Source organism: Eleutherodactylus coqui, chromosome 10 (assembly GCF_035609145.1).
Source record: "Eleutherodactylus coqui strain aEleCoq1 chromosome 10, aEleCoq1.hap1, whole genome shotgun sequence".
Taxonomy (NCBI): Eukaryota; Metazoa; Chordata; class Amphibia; order Anura; family Eleutherodactylidae; genus Eleutherodactylus; species Eleutherodactylus coqui.
Genome location: NC_089846.1, coordinates 7912400 through 7929968, shown reverse-complemented (window position 1 = coordinate 7929968; position 17569 = coordinate 7912400). Strand labels below are relative to the sequence as shown.

The following is a 17569-nucleotide window of genomic DNA, read 5'->3' as shown; positions in this document are numbered from 1 at the left end:
CATCGCGGGACAGACAGCTTCCATTAACTGCAATGGAAGCCGTCTGTGCAATTTTTCGCACAAAATAGAACATGCTGCGATTCTCCCCCGCGAGCGGAAAATCACAGTTGAGTCATGGGCAGGGGAGAATCGTTTAACATGGCATGTCTATGGAGGGACATTGCTGTGGAATTTGCAGCAGGTGTCTGACCACGAATTCCACAGCGATGATCCGTCCGTGGGTTTCGGCCTAAATCTAGATTTTTGACTCTTCCCAGTCATCTCCTCTAGCTGATATAACCAGGCATTCTTTTTAAAATTGCACTCTGATATTTTTCAGAAATTTCTTCCAAGCATTGTTGCAGAAGTTCCCACAAATGTGCTGCAGTTGTAGGTTGCTTTGCTTTGAGCCTTCTCTCCAGTTCATTCCCAGGAAGCTCAATAGGGTTTAGGTCTGGAGACTATGCAGGCCATTCCATTCTTTCAAGCCTACCATCATCATCTTGTCTTCTTATGTAGTTCTGACATAACCTAGGAGTTTGTTTTGACTCATTGTCTCCCTGCAATATGAACCTCTGACCAACTAGGCGTACACCAAAGGGTATTGTATGGTGAATCAATATGCTGTGGTAGCCCTTTTGGTCCAGTGTTCTAGTTCCACTGTGCAAGTTGACGCAGACTAACACGCTTTCTCCTCCATGTTTGACAGTTGTTGTCACACACTCAGGAGCCATCGATTCACCTACTTGACAGCATACAAAAAAACCTGTGTGGTGTACTAAAGATGTCAAATTTTGATTCATCAGTCCATAACACCTTCTTCTACTCTTCAGTAGTCCACTAGAAGTGCTGCTTGGCCCAAGCAAGCCTTTTTTTCTTTTACAATCTTAGCAGTGGCTTTCTTATTGATACTCTACCTGTGAGATCTGCAGATAGAAGTCTTTTTGTAGTGGTTTCAGGCACTGGGTTGGAGCTTTAGGTGTGGCAGCCACAGGTCTGGAGAGAGTAGTCAAGGATGAGCCAGGAGTCAGCAACAGGAGGTCTTGTTTGCAGTACAAATGGAGGAGGTGGGTAGCATTATCAGAAGGAAAGTCAGAGGAATCCCAATTAGTGTTAGGGTAGGGCCAGGACAGGGAGGCAGGAACTAAACCTGCAGGAAACGGGAACAAGACTAGAGTCATGCAGTGGAACTGTCCAAGGCTAGATGGCTCAATAAGGAGAGCCACCAACTAGAGCGCAGGAGATCCCAAGTTGGATCCCCGACACCTCTCTTCACAGCTGAAATGGAAACTTGTTGATTTTTTTGCTACATTAAATGGGGCTTGAGGATTTTGTGCTGTGAGGCGCCGATCACACAAACTGTTGAATTTCAAAGACTTGTTATTTGATTTTGTAGTGGCCTTTGGTCTGTTAGACCTCTTCCTGTCAGTTTTCTCCAGTTTGCTCGTGTCTTTTGATGGTATAGGAACCTGAACAGACGGCCACCTTGGCTTTCTTGGCAATTTCTCAGTAGCACAGACCACCACTTGTAAGAGTTATAATCATCTGTCTGTCTTGTTTGGTTAATTGCCTTTTTTGCCATTATGATAGCAATGTGTTCTATCCTAAAGACCATAACTGTCCCCATCCTGTTCCAACACTGCTTATATAGAATCGGAGGGTTTGAAAGTAATCTACAAAAGTTGAGGCACCTGTAGGAATAGTTTGTATCCAATTTCAAACCATAATTTGCTTTATGTCCTTGATGTGTTACCTTAAAAAAGCTCTAACGTTAAAATGATAAATTCTGATTATTATTGCATTTCAGGTTAAAATGTCATATTTTTATGTTTTCAAGTTATTTTTGAACCTTTAAACCACTACATGTTATTTTCTGGACTTGAACTCCATTAATGTAAAAAAATAGTGTATCTTCACATCACAATGTGGTGTTCTGTTTTCCTGCGCCATCATGGCAGCAGGAAAATGGTATGCCAGAGCCATCCTGTGACAGGAACAAACTTTGATTATAATGGGGTCCATCCGGCTTCGGTGCAGCTCTACGGCACTTTCCAGGGCAAAATAATGCAGCATGCTGCACTATTTCATCTGGGATTTTTAACAGAGCTTCTGACACAAATGGGAACAGAGCCTAAACACATCATCAGCACAAACGTACACAAGCCTATATGGTAGGGTGGGAGAGGGGACCCCAAGGGTGGGAGAGGTGACCCCAATGTTACTATGCTTTTTCTACAAGCACCTATTGTTGCTTTTATGTTGTGGCTTCACATATTTATCACTTATAGATCCTAAAGATGGGGAATCGTCCATCAGCACCCTCAAAGAGTACGCCCCCGAAGACCTGACCAAGAACTCTTACGTCCAATCAGAAGATAACATGGAGAGACCTCTTTATTTGAGTCGAGGCTCTTCTGCACCCCCAGGTCCAGGTAATGTGGACTACAACACTCATCAGCTCAATAAATCAATATTCAAAGGAGTAAACAGATGTTCTAATTTCTTCTTCCAGGGATTCCTTTATCCATGTTCCCCATAAAGACGTACCCCTCCCTTCCCCTGTCTGCCTTCTACAAGCAGAGTCTGTCCTGGGGGTCCTTACATTCTGCTTACAGCTTCAAACAAGTCCCATCCCACGTACATCCCTCCATGTTGCCGAGTCCTATAGGGTTATACAGCAGTCCCCCTGCAACGCCGGAGTCAGACTATGATCACCCCATTAATTACAGCCTGGGATTCTCCGCTTCTCTGGACAATTACCACTGTGTCAAGTGCAGCAAGGTAAGAGGTCTGAGAACAATGGGGGGCAGCAGAGGAGGAGGAGGTATGCTGCAGGATCATCACAGGACATAGAGCTATTATATTATTTAAAAGCCAGACTCACTCTTCTGCCTTCCAGGTGTTCTCCACGTCTCATGGGTTAGAGGTTCACGTCCGGAGGTCTCATAGTGGAACACGACCCTTTGTCTGTGATACTTGTGGCAAATCCTTTGGCCATGCCGTCAGTCTGGAGCAACATCTCAATGTCCACTCACAGGTGAGGTCCTTCGTCTACTGCTGAGCTGCTGGATCTCAGCTTATTCTGTGTGATACTGTCTTATAAAACCACTGCAACCTCCATCATGTAATGTTACAGACTTTAATTCTAGAAATTTGTCAATTAAAACATCTCATATTTGACAGGAAAGGAGCTTTGAGTGCAAAATGTGCGGCAAAACATTTAAGAGATCTTCTACGTTGTCCACCCACCTGCTCATCCACTCAGACACTCGGCCCTATCCCTGCCAGTTCTGTGGAAAGCGTTTCCATCAAAAGTCCGACATGAAGAAACATACATACATCCACACTGGTGAGTTCCATTACCTCCTATATACAAGAATATAACTACTATAATACTGCCCCCTATGTACAAGAATATAACTACTATAATACTGCCCCTATGTACAAGAATATAACTACTATAATACTGCCCCCTATGTACAAGAATATAACTACTATAATTCTGCCCCCTATGTACAAGAATATAACTACTACGATATTGTCGCTATGTACAAGAATATAACTACTATAATATTGCCTCCTATGTACAAGAATATAACTACTATAATACTGCCCCCTATGTATAAGAATATAACTACTATAATACTGCTCCCTATGTACAAGAATATAACTACTATAATACTGCCCCCTATGTACAAGAATATAACTACTATAATACTGCCCTCTATGTACAAGAATATAACTACTATAATACTGCTCCTATGTACAAGAATATAACTACTATAATACTGCTCCCTATGTACAAGAATATAACTACTATAATACTGCCCCCTATGTACAAGAATATAACTACTATAATACTGCCCCCATGTACAAGAATATAACTACTATAATACTGCCCCCTATGTACAAGAATATAACTACTATAATACTGCCCCCTATATACAAGAATATAACCACTATAATACTGCTCCCTATGTACAAGAATATAACTACTATAATACTGCCCCCAATGTACAAGAATATAACTACTATAATACTGCCCCCTATGTACAAGAATATAACTACTATAATACTGCCCCCTATGTACAAGAATATAACTACTATAATACTGCCCCCATGTACAAGAATATAACTACTATAATACTGCCCCCATGTACAAGAATATAACTACTATAATACTGCTCCCTATGTACAAGAATAGAACTACTATGATACTGCTCCCCTATGTACAAGAATATAACTACTATAATACTGCCCCCTATGTACAAGAATATAACTACTATGATATTGTCCCTATGTACAAGAATATAACTACTATAATACTGCTCCCTATGTACAAGTATATAACTACTATAATACTGCTCCCTATGTACAAGTATATAACTACTATAATACTGCTCCTATGAACAAGAATATAACTACTATAATACTGCTCCTATGTACAAGAATATAACTACTATAATACTGCCCCCTATGTACAAGAATATAACTACTATAATACTGCCCACTATGTACAAGAATATAACTACTATAATACTGCCCCCTATGTACAAGAATATAACTACTATAATACTGCCCCCTATGTACAAGAATATAACTACCATAATACTGCACCCTATGTACAAGAATATAACTACTATAATACTCCCCCCTATGTACAAGAATATAACTACTATATTACTGCCCCCTATGTACAAGAATATAACTACTATAATACTGCTCCCTATGTACAAGAATATAACTACTATAATACTGCCTCCTATGTACAAGAATATAACTACTATAATACTGCCCCTATGTACAAGAATATAACTACTATAATACTGCCCACTATGTACAAGAATATAGCAACTATAATACTGCCCCCTATGTACAAGAATATAGCAACTATAATACTGCCCCTATGTACAAGAATATAGCAACTATAATACTGCCCCCTATGTACAAGAATATAACTACTATAATACTGCCCACTATGTACAAGAAGATGGCAACTATAATATTGCCCCCTAAGTACAAGAATATAACTACTATAATACTGCCCCCTATGTACAAGAATATAACTACTATAATACTGCCCACTATGTACAAGAAGATGGCAACTATAATATTGCCCCCTAAGTACAAGAATATAACTACTATAATACTGCCCCCTATGTACAAGAATATAACTACTATAATACTGCCCCCTATGTACAAGAATATAACTACTATAATACTGCCTCCTATGTACAAGAATATAACTACTATAATACTGCCCCTATGTACAAGAATATAACTACTATAATACTGCCCACTATGTACAAGAATATAGCAACTATAATACTGCCCCCTATGTACAAGAATATAGCAACTATAATACTGCCCCCTATGTACAAGAATATAACTACTATAATACTGCCCCCTATGTACAAGAATATAACTACTATAATACTGCCCACTATGTACAAGAAGATGGCAACTATAATATTGCCCCCTAAGTACAAGAATATAACTACTATAATACTGCCCCCTATGTACAAGAATATAACTACTATAATACTGCCCACTATGTACAAGAATATAACTACTATAATACTGCCTCCTATGTACAAGAATATAACTACTATAATACTGCCCCTATGTACAAGAATATAACTACTATAATACTGCCCACTATGTACAAGAATATAGCAACTATAATACTGCCCCCTATGTACAAGAATATAGCAACTATAATACTGCCCCCTATGTACAAGAATATAACTACTATAATACTGCCCCCTATGTACAAGAATATAACTACTATAATACTGCCCACTATGTACAAGAAGATGGCAACTATAATATTGCCCCCTAAGTACAAGAATATAACTACTATAATACTGCCCCCTATGTACAAGAATATAACTACTATAATACTGCCCACTATGTACAAGAATATAGCAACTATAATACTGCCCCCTATGTACAAGAATATAACTACCATGATATTGTCCCTATGTACAAGAATATAACTACTATAATACTGCCCCCTATGTACAAGAATATAACTACTATAATAGTGCCCCCTATGTACAAGAATATAACTACTATAATACTGCCTCCTATGTACAAGAATATAACTACTATAATACTGCCCCCTATGTACAAGAATATAACTACTATAATACTGCCTCCTATGTACAAGAATATAACTACTATAATACTGCCCCCTATGTACAAGAATATAACTACTATAATACTGCTCCCTATGTACAAGAATATAACTACTATAATACTGCCTCCTATGTACAAGAATATAACTACTATAATACTGCCTCCTATGTACAAGAATATAACTACTATAATACTGCCCCCTATGTACAAGAATATAACTACTATAATACTGCCTCCTATGTACAAGAATATAACTACTATAATACTGCCCCCTATGTACAAGAATATAACTACTATAATACTGCCCCTATGTACAAGAATATAACTACTAGAATACTGCCCCCTATGTACAAGAATATAACTACTATAATACTGCCCCCTATGTACAAGAATATAACTACTATAATACTGCCTCCTATGTACAAGAATATAACTGCTAGAATACTGCCCCCTATGTACAAGAATATAACTACTATAATACTGCCCCCTATGTACAAGAATATAACTACTATAATACTGCCCCCTATTTACAAGAATATAACTACTATAATACTGCCTCCTATGTACAAGAATATAACTACTATAATACTGCCCCCCTATGTACAAGAATATAACTACTATAATACTGCCCCTATGTACAAGAATATAACTACTATAATACTACCCCCTATGTACAAGAATATAACTACTATAATACTGCCCCCTATGTACAAGAATATAACTACTATAATACTGCCCCTATGTACAAGAACATAACTACTATAATACCGCCCCCTATGTACAAGAATATAACTACCATAATACTGCCTCCTATGTACAAGAATATAACTACTATAATACTGCCCCCTATGTACAAGAATATAACTACCATAATACTGCCTCCTATGTACAAGAATATAACTACTATAATGCTGCCTCCTATGTACAAGAATATAACTACTATAATACTGCCCCCTATGTACAAGAATATAACTACTATAATACTGCCCCCTATATACAAGAATATAACTACTATAATACTGTCCCCTATATACAAGAATATAACTACTATAATACCGCCCCCTATGTACAAGAATATAACTACCATAATACTGCCTCCTATGTACAAGAATATAACTACTATAATACTGCCTCCTATGTACAAGAATATAACTACTATAATACTGCCCACTATGTACTAGAATATAACTACTATAATACTGCCTCCTATGTACAAGAATATAACTACTATAATACTGTCCCCTATGTACAAGAATATAACTACTATAATACTGCCCCCTATGTACAAGAATATAACTACTATAATACTGTCCCCTATGTACAAGAATATAACTACTATAATACCGCCCCCTATGTACAAGAATATAACTACTATAATACTGCCCCCATGTACAAGAATATAACTACTATAATACTGCCCCCTATGTACAAGAATATAACTACTATAATACTGCCCCCCTATGTATAAGGATATAACTACTATAATACTGCCTCCTATGTACAAGAATATAACTACTATAATACTGCTCCTATGTACAAGAATATAACTACTATAATACTGCCCCCTATGTACAAGAATATAACTACTATAATACTGCCCCCTATGTACAAGAATATAACTAATATACAAATTTTTTCTTTCTCCCCCCCGTGTATAGGAGAGAAGCCTCACAAGTGTCAGGTTTGTGGAAAAGCTTTCAGTCAGAGCTCAAACCTCATCACGCACAGCCGTAAGCACACGGGCTTCAAGCCGTTTACATGTGACCTGTGCGGTAAAGGCTTCCAGCGCAAAGTAGACTTAAGGAGACACAGAGAAAACCAACATGGACTGAAATGACCGAATGGGGTTCATCGTGGCACTCCACCATCAGTACCTGGACACTGATTGGTCGTCTGGATGATGATCATCAATCCCGGTGTCTTACGTGGATGCGGCACGTGGACAACATTTGCAGTCATCCGAATGAACAATGAATGACCAAACTTGGATGTCTGCCCAGCAACAGATACTTCCGCTATGGGCGCCTCCGCTAAATGCATTGATTCTGTATAGCAGATTACACACGCCACGAGTGGCTGTTTTTATCTTGGGCGCGGGGAGAAGGCTCCTCGTATCAGTAGGGGTTTTTTGTTTCAAAAACTTTTTATTAACTTATTTCGCACAATTAGATTAAATTAAATCTTTTTAAATGTTTTTTTTTCTAAAAAATGTTGCATCTGGATGGAAAAAAGTTGTCGATGTTTATGGCGGCGTTTCATCTTTCACGGCCTGATTTCTTCTGAACGCGAGGTGTTCTGCACTTTTCTACAACAGTGATGTATAATAAGTGAGCCTACATATTACAGGGAATAAAACATTATACACAGCAGACTTCTCGCCCTCCATAGGACCATCACAAGTACAACAATGGCGCGCTCGCCTATGGCAGCCAAGTAAGTTGGCTGCTATTTTGCAACCTGTTTAGGGAAAAATGAAAGCTGGAATTTGATTGGTTGCTATGGGCTCTGCACCACACTATAGAGGAGAACATCCAATTAGATCACTACCAGCAAAATTAAAGGAGAACCTGATTGGTTGCTATAGCTACAAGCTCTGCCCACACAATGCAGGTGGAAGAGAACAACCAATGAGATCAGCTGCAAAAATGAAAGTAGAGATATGATTGGCTGCTGGGGCCTGTCTATCACACAAAGGAGGAGGGCCATCCAATTAGATCACTGCTAACAAAATGAAAGGAGAAATATGATTGGTTCTTATGGGCTTTCTCCTACTTAATGGAGCAGCAGGTGGGTTCCTATGGACAACAGGTCATGGACGGCGGCGGCTCTTACCTCCTGCTGCTGCCGGTTATGGCCAATGCACTATTGCCCGTGTCACCTAAGGCAGATGCTGCATCATTCCTGCCTGCACTCTGGCTGTCACTACTGCCCCGAAGGGTGTGCACACGTGCCCAGGCTGCCTCATAAAGGGCCAGCGTATGCAACCAACTTTCCAGTCCCCAGGCAATTTAGATAGACTCAAGTCTATTTAGGGGGTTGGACCAAAAAGGCCTTTGACTGTGTTGACCATGACAAGCTATGGCGCCCCCTACATGAGCCTGGCGTATCGGCACAATGCTTTTCGGGGGAAGGGGTGTTTGAAGTATAAGCCCTACCCCGAAAATCATCCTTAGCTGATGTGACAGCTGTGGCAGAGGAGTGATTCTTCTCCCTGTGTTTTCAATGAGGCCGGTGCTGCTGCTGGCCCCATTGACAAGGTGAAGCCCCTGGATGTGACAGCATGCAGGAGTTTCACATCCAAGGAATCCCCTGCTGCAGCTGTCACAGCAATCCGCTCCCACTGCTTTCAGCAGCGTCGGCCCCATTGAAAGCAATGGGATAGCATCGCGGTCCTCTGCGACAGCTGTGACGGGGATTCTTTCATCCCCGCGAGGAGTCCAATCATCACTGAACACTGTGATAGTGTTGGCACAGTGTTCAGTGATGAGGGGACGATTGTGGTGCAGCTGCACTTCTACGAGCACAGCTGCTCCACACACATGTAAAAAACAACACGGCGCTTCGGTCATGAGCATTTTGCACATCCGTGGAGCTCATTTTTTTGCACACATAGGCATACAAAAAAAGCCGCTTGTCTGACCGAGCCCTAATTATTAAGAAAAATAAAAGGTGATAAAAGTTTAAAAAAAAAAAACTCTTGCCATATTTATAATAAAATAATCGAAACAGTAAAACAAAAATAAATATTTGTTATCGCTGCGTCCATAAAAGTCCGATCTATCAAAGTAACGCATTATTAATCCTGTGCGTTCCGCAAAAGACAACAAGCCCTCAGACAGCTACATCAATGGATAAATAAGAGAGGTATGAGTTTTTAAAAAGGGTGAGGAATAAACGAAAATGAAAAAAAAGGGGGCCGTGTCCTTAAGGGTTAACCTATATGCGGAAGTGATCATGCAGAAAATGGACCTAGATTAAGTGGAAATCAGGGTGAAAATAGGTGGAAGAAACATCAACAATCTCCGTTATGCGGATGACACAACTCTGCTAACAGAAGCAGATCTGAGGCAGCTGATTTGGAAGATTTAGGCCGCTTTCACATGGGCTATGAATATCGTGCAATGTTGTAGCAATGTGGCAGGGCTACAAAACGCATGCATGAGAAGCCCATGGTTTCCAATGGGTTCTTTCACATGATCGATATTTTGTAGTCTGCGACATTGCTAGAATACAAAATCCCAGTATGTGATATACAGCTGCGATTTGCCATGTTTTGTAGTAGGAAATCCTACTGTAAAAGCCCTAAAATAAGCTGCAATAAAAAAACAACAGATGAATTACCTAACAGCTACTGCAGCACTTTTCTGCAGCTCCCCAATACTTGTCTTAAGTATTCAGGTAATTCTTCCTGGTCCAGGGGTTTGAAAACCCCACCTACAGGAAGCACTGCCTCTGATTGGTTCATTGAGCGCTGACTCTGATTGGCGCTTAAGAACCAATTACAGCCATAGCGCTAGCTCTGATTGGCTGAGCCATACCGCTCGAGAACCAATCAGAGCAGCGCTTCCTGGAGGCGGGCTTTTTCAAACCCCGGACCGGGAAGAATTGCCTGAAGACAAGTCCCGGCCTAGCAGGAGTAAGGCACCAATACAGAAATATTTTTTGCGAGAACTTCCAATGCCTGGTTCCATGACAGAGCCATTCTCCCTTCCTCCAGTTGGAATTGATGCTTAACCCCTTAGTGACCACTCCATAGTTTTTTACGTCCTGCCTAAATGGGCTTTAGTCCCCAAGGACGTAAAAACATGCATCCTCTGGGTATTAAAGCCTTGCAGGCTCTGGACGTGACAGCTCCATGCTGCCAGTTCTCGGAGGTAGCCGACAACCTGGAGCTGTCATCCCGGGCCGCGGGGAGCCTCCTTCTTCGGTAAGGCGATCCCCGGTGTCCACCACTGCAATATGCCAAAGGTCTCCGAGAGACCGGTCACGTGATGAAAAGGTAGCATCTTCCATTAGGCCGGTCTCACACGATCGGATAGAAATTATGGATTCTGCATGCGTTTGATCCGCGGTAATAAGCGCATCAATTTAAATGCACTGGATTACACAATACCACTCGAATCAGCGAGCTGGAACGCAGCAGGTTCTATTTTACAGCGGCTATCCGCAAAATACAGCCCATTGTGCTCCATGGTCGTGAATATACTCACAGGCCATACGCAACTACATTGTGTACGGGCTGCGGGTACCCGCCTCATCGCTAAGCGACAGCGCGGGAAATACAAACAAAAAAAGGTGTACTGCGCATGACCTCCTGTGTGAGTGCGCAGTTATGCGCCGTATATTACGTGGCCATATGCAGTGCCACCGGCGGGTTCACAGTTGGGATCCGCTGCGGGCCTTTGCAAGCGGATTCCACATCCGGCCGTGTGAGCCCGGCGTTATTCAGACCGCTACCTGTAATACATAATTTACAAGAAGCCCCGGGAACGCTCGCCTTCTTGCAGTTCCAGGAGCAACTTTTTGAGCGCCTTCTGTGTGAGACCGCCGCACAGCAGCAAGATTACAAAGTCTCACAGAGGGCCACTTTTTACACCCCATCCCCACCGCTGAGGTCACGAAATACCCCCCAAAAAAGCATGAGAGGAGGGGGGATACCTGGTTTTATTGCCCCATGTGCCTATCCCAACCGGCCTCCGTAATTACCCCTGTCTTCAGACATACCACACAGTTTACATTATTACTTTTATCTAAGATTTGAGGAACGCCGAAAAGGGCGCGGAGGGGGGGGGGGGGATATTTTTAGGGAGTCAATTTCTTTCCGCACAAGTGAGCAATGGGGCCTACAATTTATTCTGTTGTGCCCTAAAATCCAATGGGTGTTTCCTACATTATAGGCCTAACCATGTGACCTGTAAGCCTGTGTTCCCCAACTCCAGTCCTCGGGGACCGCCAACAGGTCATGTTTTCAGGATTTCCTCAGTGTTGCACAGATGATGTCATTATTGTCGGTGCCTCGGACATTGCCACAGGTGTTCTTACCATAGGATATCCTGAAAACATGACCTGTTGGTGGTCCCTGAGGACTGGAGTTGGGGGCCCCTGCTGTAAGCAGATTAGGGCCACAATGGGTATGTTTCTGAACACGGGATAAACAGGGGGATCCATTTTGGAGTAAAAGTCTTCATTCCTATGTGTGCTGTACCAAGAAAACTAATTGGAAAAATGTGAAATTTTATTTTTTCTCCTCTAAATTGCATTAACTCCTAAAAAAAATGCGGGGTCAAAATACTCATGCGCCGTAGTTTTTAAAATGGGGTAATTTGTGGGGGTATCTATCATTCTGAGACCTATGAGCCTTTGCAATCTTGGCTTGGAAAACAAAGTATTCCTCAAAATGTTGATAGGTAATGTTAATTTGTACGTCTCCTAAATGGTTAAAAAAAAACTCAAATTTTTCAAATGTGCTTCCAGAATACAGTAAACAGATGGAAATAAATATCTTAGCAAAAAATGTGTACAGTATGTTTGAGGCGATCGCTCTGCTTGTAAGTAGGGCCAAGTCATCTTCCCTGCAGCACAGGGTCAGTTTCCCCTACCCCATGTTTTTCAGGTCACGTTCATGTGGGCCTGGTGTTTAGTGGCCCACATGAACGTAACAAATAGTCTGTAGTTTAGTGAAGGAGTTTGGGATAGAAATCTCTACAGTTCTAAAAATGCACAGAATGTGTTGCATAACCATCATTTTAACCAGCGCTATCCTTTCCGCTCAGAAAAAAGAGTTGCGGAATGTCGTTAAGTGCGGGCAAATAATTTTTGGTGAATGTATAGGAGCTAGGGCTTGTTAATTGGATGCCTAGATAAGATATAGAATAGTCATTCCATAGATATGGGAAGAAATGAATTAGATGTTGCCTAGTTTTATCTTCGATTCCATAACGCAGCAATTGAGATTTCGTATTGTTTACCCTATAATATGACATTTTTCCAAAATCAGAAATGACAGATTGGGCCTATAAAGAGGAGATCGGGTCCATTAAACTAAGATGATGTCATCTGCATGTAGTCCTATTTTGTGTTTCTGATGTTCTAATTTAATTCCTTTGATGTTATTACTTCTTCTAATCTGTTCAGCTAGAGTTTCCATAGGAAGGGCAAATATAAGGGGCGAGAGAGGACAGCCCTGCTGAGTACCATAGTCTATATATATATATATAAAGGTGAAAGCCCTCACTGCCTGACTGACTGGCTCGCCACTAATTCTCTAACTTCCTGATGTCGTACAAACATGAAATTTGGCATGACCATTCTTTAGGTCCTACATAGGAAAATTAAAGGGGTCACAACTTGATTATTCAATGCTAAGTGCAAAAGTATTGGCATTCCTATGTAATGTAACTAATCTAATTCTCTAACTTCCCGCTGTCGTACAAACATGAAATTTGGCATGACCATTCTTTAGGTCCTAAGTAGGAAAAGTTAAAGGGTCACAACACGATTATTCAATGCTAAGTGAAAAAGTATTGCCGCCCCTGTGTAATGTTCCTAATCTAATTCTCTAACTTCTCGGTGTCATACAAACATAAAATTTGGCACGACCATTCTTCAGGTCCAAAATAGCAAAAGTAAAGGGGTCTCGACTCGATTATTTAATGCTAAGTGCAAAAGTAAGTGCAACCCTATGCAATGTAACTTCCCGGCTATAATCTCTCTCAGAGCCATGAAGACAGCACCAAACATCATACAGTTCCTCTCAATAGAAAAGCGGGACCATAGGGAAAGGCCAAATACGTACATCCAGAAGTGGAATCCAGAGTCATATCCATAACTGAACTGAAGTCACCCCCAAAGTACCCTTTTATATCTAAGCAGTGAAAAAAATTTAGCTTGCCGCTTATGCTGGAAATGTACATTTACTAAAGTGAAAGGGGCTTTATTACCCTTTACAGACAGGAGTTATGAAATAACCCAAAGGATCTACGTGGAAGTCCTGCTGAGAAAATGATACCTAATTACTGATTGCAGTAAAACTCTTTTTTTTTTTCCTACCAGCGTTTGAAACAGAAGAAAAAAACTGGAATTTAGGATGAGAGTATTTGGGGTGTTTATCCTTTATAAAATGTGTTTCTTGAGTAAAGAATACGTCAGCGTGCAGCCGGAGGGCCCCGCGCCATAGTGAACTGCGTCTAAATGAACTATTTTAAACATTTAATGAAGGAATAGTAATAGGCATGATGTATAAACAAAAACACTGCACTAACTTCATGGCGGCCACGTAGAATGAAGAAGGACCTCTTGTTAATATAACAACAAAAATAACAGAAGAACAAATAAAAAACTGATACCCAATATAATAGTGTGTTCACCCAATGCACTAAAGGGGAATAATAACTTACGGGTATTAACATATCCAAATATCATGAGTAGCTCCATAATGCAAATAGAGTATTAAAGTAAGGTAAGATCTGAAGTGCAAACAGATAACATTATCATTAGAGTACTTATCAGTTACCGTGTTTCCCTGATAATAAGCCCTACCCTGATTTATAAGCCCTCCTCTGAAAAGAAGCCCTAGCTACACTACATGTTAAAAAAATAAAACAGTATTAACCTAGCAGTCGGTGTTGGGGTCATTCACGATAGGCTGCAATGCTCCGGCATGCTTCCGTGTCCTCCAGTACGCTGACAGAGCAGTTCTTCCTGGTAGTGGGGCTCGAATACCCAGCTTCCATCAAGCTAATGTAATTCAATGAATGGCTGTAATTGGTTAATCGAGTGCCAGCTCTCATTGGCTGACATGGCGCTCGATTAACCAATCAGAGCATTAGCTTTCTGGAGGCAGGTTATTCAAGCCCCGCTACCAGGAAGAACTGCTCTGTCAGCGTGCCGGAGGACACGGAAGCCTGCAGCAGCGACGGAGACCAGCACGAGGGACCCGAACGCCGGGCTGCTAGGTAAATATTATAAGACACCCCACGAGAATAAGACACTGTGCAAAAATAAATATAAGATAGTGTCTTATTTTCGGGGAAGCACAGTAGCTATGATGACCATTCTTGCCAGTGGAGGACCATTCCTGTGTAATCCGAGGTGAGGGCCGACTCGTTGAAGGAGGCGCAGCTTGCTCAACAGTGATGTCCCACTTCTTTGGGAGGGACAGTTCGTCCGCCACAGAAGCCGCTATATATGACGCACCATTTCTTGAGATGAGAAGCTCAGTAGGGAAGCCCCATTTATATGTAATGCTGGCACCACGAAGAGTGGAGGTAGCTGATGAGAATTGTCTTCAGAGTTGCAGAGTTGCTGGAGAGAGATGAGGGAACATCAGACGGCATTATATGGGTCTGGTAAAGCTTCTCTTCGCCTTCCTTCGTTTAGAAGTTTCTACTTGGTCTGATAGACATGGATTCGAGCTGAGACGTCCCATGGAGCAGGCTCTAGGATGGAGCGAGCTTTAGGATTTCTGTGTGCTCTATCAATGGTATATTCCAGCAGACATAGGATGACGAGCTGTAGTTTTTATTGGTACCATTTTGGGGTGCATATGTAGTGGCCCAGAACACCATCCTAAGAGTGGGAAAGGTTGTTGATGATCATCCATCTACCCATGCTGTTAGAGGACCCACCGTGATGCGGGGAAGCACCTTTAGCTTCCTTGTGTCGAAAATGGAGGAGGAGAGGCTTCCTTTGCAGGAGTTGAGGATCATGCCTCTTCCCGTCCCGTTGGAGAATCCGCAGGGGCACAGGGTTACACCTCTGGTTTCCTTGTGTTTAATATGGAGAAGGAGAGTCGCCCCAACCGCATGTGAGTCGTATGGGATGAGTGAGTCCCATCTACAGAGAGAGAGAGAGCAACTTCCAACTTCCTAAAAAAACAGGCTATTCCTGTGCGGCCGTTTGCCATTAGGATCACCGCACAGAGGTACTCTAGTGAGACACCCACACTTATGCTGTGCGTGGGGAATATTGGCTAAGCCTCCTGAAATACTTGTGTTTCACCAGACTGTATGTGGAGTGTCGCCTACCCCCCTTCCTCTCTGGAGTGCTCCCAATCTAGGACGGGTGACATATAGATAACTTGGACCATAGGGCCATATTGATCCTGTGTATCCTCCCTACCTCTGAGCCAGAGCCTGTCAGTACATAAAGTGAATTGTACCTGTATTACCTACTGTTTAAGTTTATTTTCATGTAAAAGTTATACCGGGCCCTAACCGTTCCTAAGGATCCAAGGTACTATACATAGGTCTCTGTGATTATTACTCCGCCACATAGAATTAATGGTGTGTGGGAACAATGGCATCACGAGTAATATCTACTACAACCCCACTCATCCCCTTTATTAGCACTCCCCGCCAAAGGAGTGTCAAAGCTTGGCCGGCAATTCACACTGGCCTTGGCAGCATGTCATCCCTATGGGACCAGAACAGGGTAAGTGCCACCGTGACACGTCAGCACTTAACCCTCCCAGCTCTTCATATTAGCCAGGTGCCCAGGGTCACCCCTCTGGGGTGTTGCACATATTACTTTTTTGATCACTTTATTGTGCTTTTTGCCAGGCAAAATGAATAAAAAAGCATTTTCACTCAGTTTTTCTAATAGCACTTGCCATGAGGGATAAAAAATAGGTACAAATTATTGCATGGGCCATACATGTATATTTTTATGTGTTTATTTTCGGCTATTTAATTTTTTTTTTTCCATTTTTTTACGTCCTTTTAGGGGGACTTGAACCTGCAATGCTATGATCACTCAGATAATACTCTGTACTGTAGTGTATTATCACTTATCACTGTGATTACAGGCCATGGCAGACTACAACATCACTGACTGCTTTCTTCTTGCAATGGCAATTCATTGGCTGATTATATGGCGGTGGGTCAATGATATCACAGAGGGAGCACCCTCCCTCTGTGAACCTTGTATATGCCGCGATCAACATTGATTGTGGCATGTGAAGAATTAACAGCAGGGATCCGTGTTCTCACCGATCCCCGCTGTTACAGTCGGAGGCCAATTGTCAGTCACAGCCATCCATATGTTATAAATATACGGCATTTACCCTCATGGGGCACAAAAAGTTTCACCATGACTAGGCTTTCTAGGTTAGCAGCCTGGGGTTCCCTGCAGTGAAGGCTTGGATCCTGATTGATGGGTTTAAAGGGTGAAAACTGGGGATCTCCAGGCACAGCTCTTAGATCTAACCCTAAGACAAATCAATTTAGAGGATCCATGAACGCTGTGAGATAGCAGGTTGGAAAATCAAACCAATGACCTTATTGGTTGTCATGGGCAACCACTTTAATTTCATCCAATCATTTGGCGTGTGTAGTATGATTATTACTTGCAGCAGGCGATCATCAATCAGCAGTCATGGATTCTGCTCTTGGGCTTTATGGCACAACGTCGCGCCGCGTATAATAAAAGTCAGATTCGTTTTCACCTTCTC

At 41.7% G+C, this 17569-nt stretch overlaps 1 protein-coding gene across 1 annotated transcript in view; it reads left to right on the top strand.

The window, feature by feature from the left end:
- GFI1B (growth factor independent 1B transcriptional repressor) overlaps positions 1-8491 on the top strand; it is a 28206-nt gene extending 19715 nt beyond the window's left edge. The window contains exons 3-7 of the mRNA XM_066580167.1: positions 2268-2411; positions 2492-2760; positions 2879-3016; positions 3163-3328; positions 7779-8491. Coding sequence (XP_066436264.1) covers positions 2268-2411; positions 2492-2760; positions 2879-3016; positions 3163-3328; positions 7779-7957 — 896 coding nt within the window. The 3' untranslated portion in view covers positions 7958-8491. The remainder of the gene's footprint in view (positions 1-2267; positions 2412-2491; positions 2761-2878; positions 3017-3162; positions 3329-7778) is intronic.
- The last annotated feature ends 9078 nt before the right edge of the window (positions 8492-17569 follow it).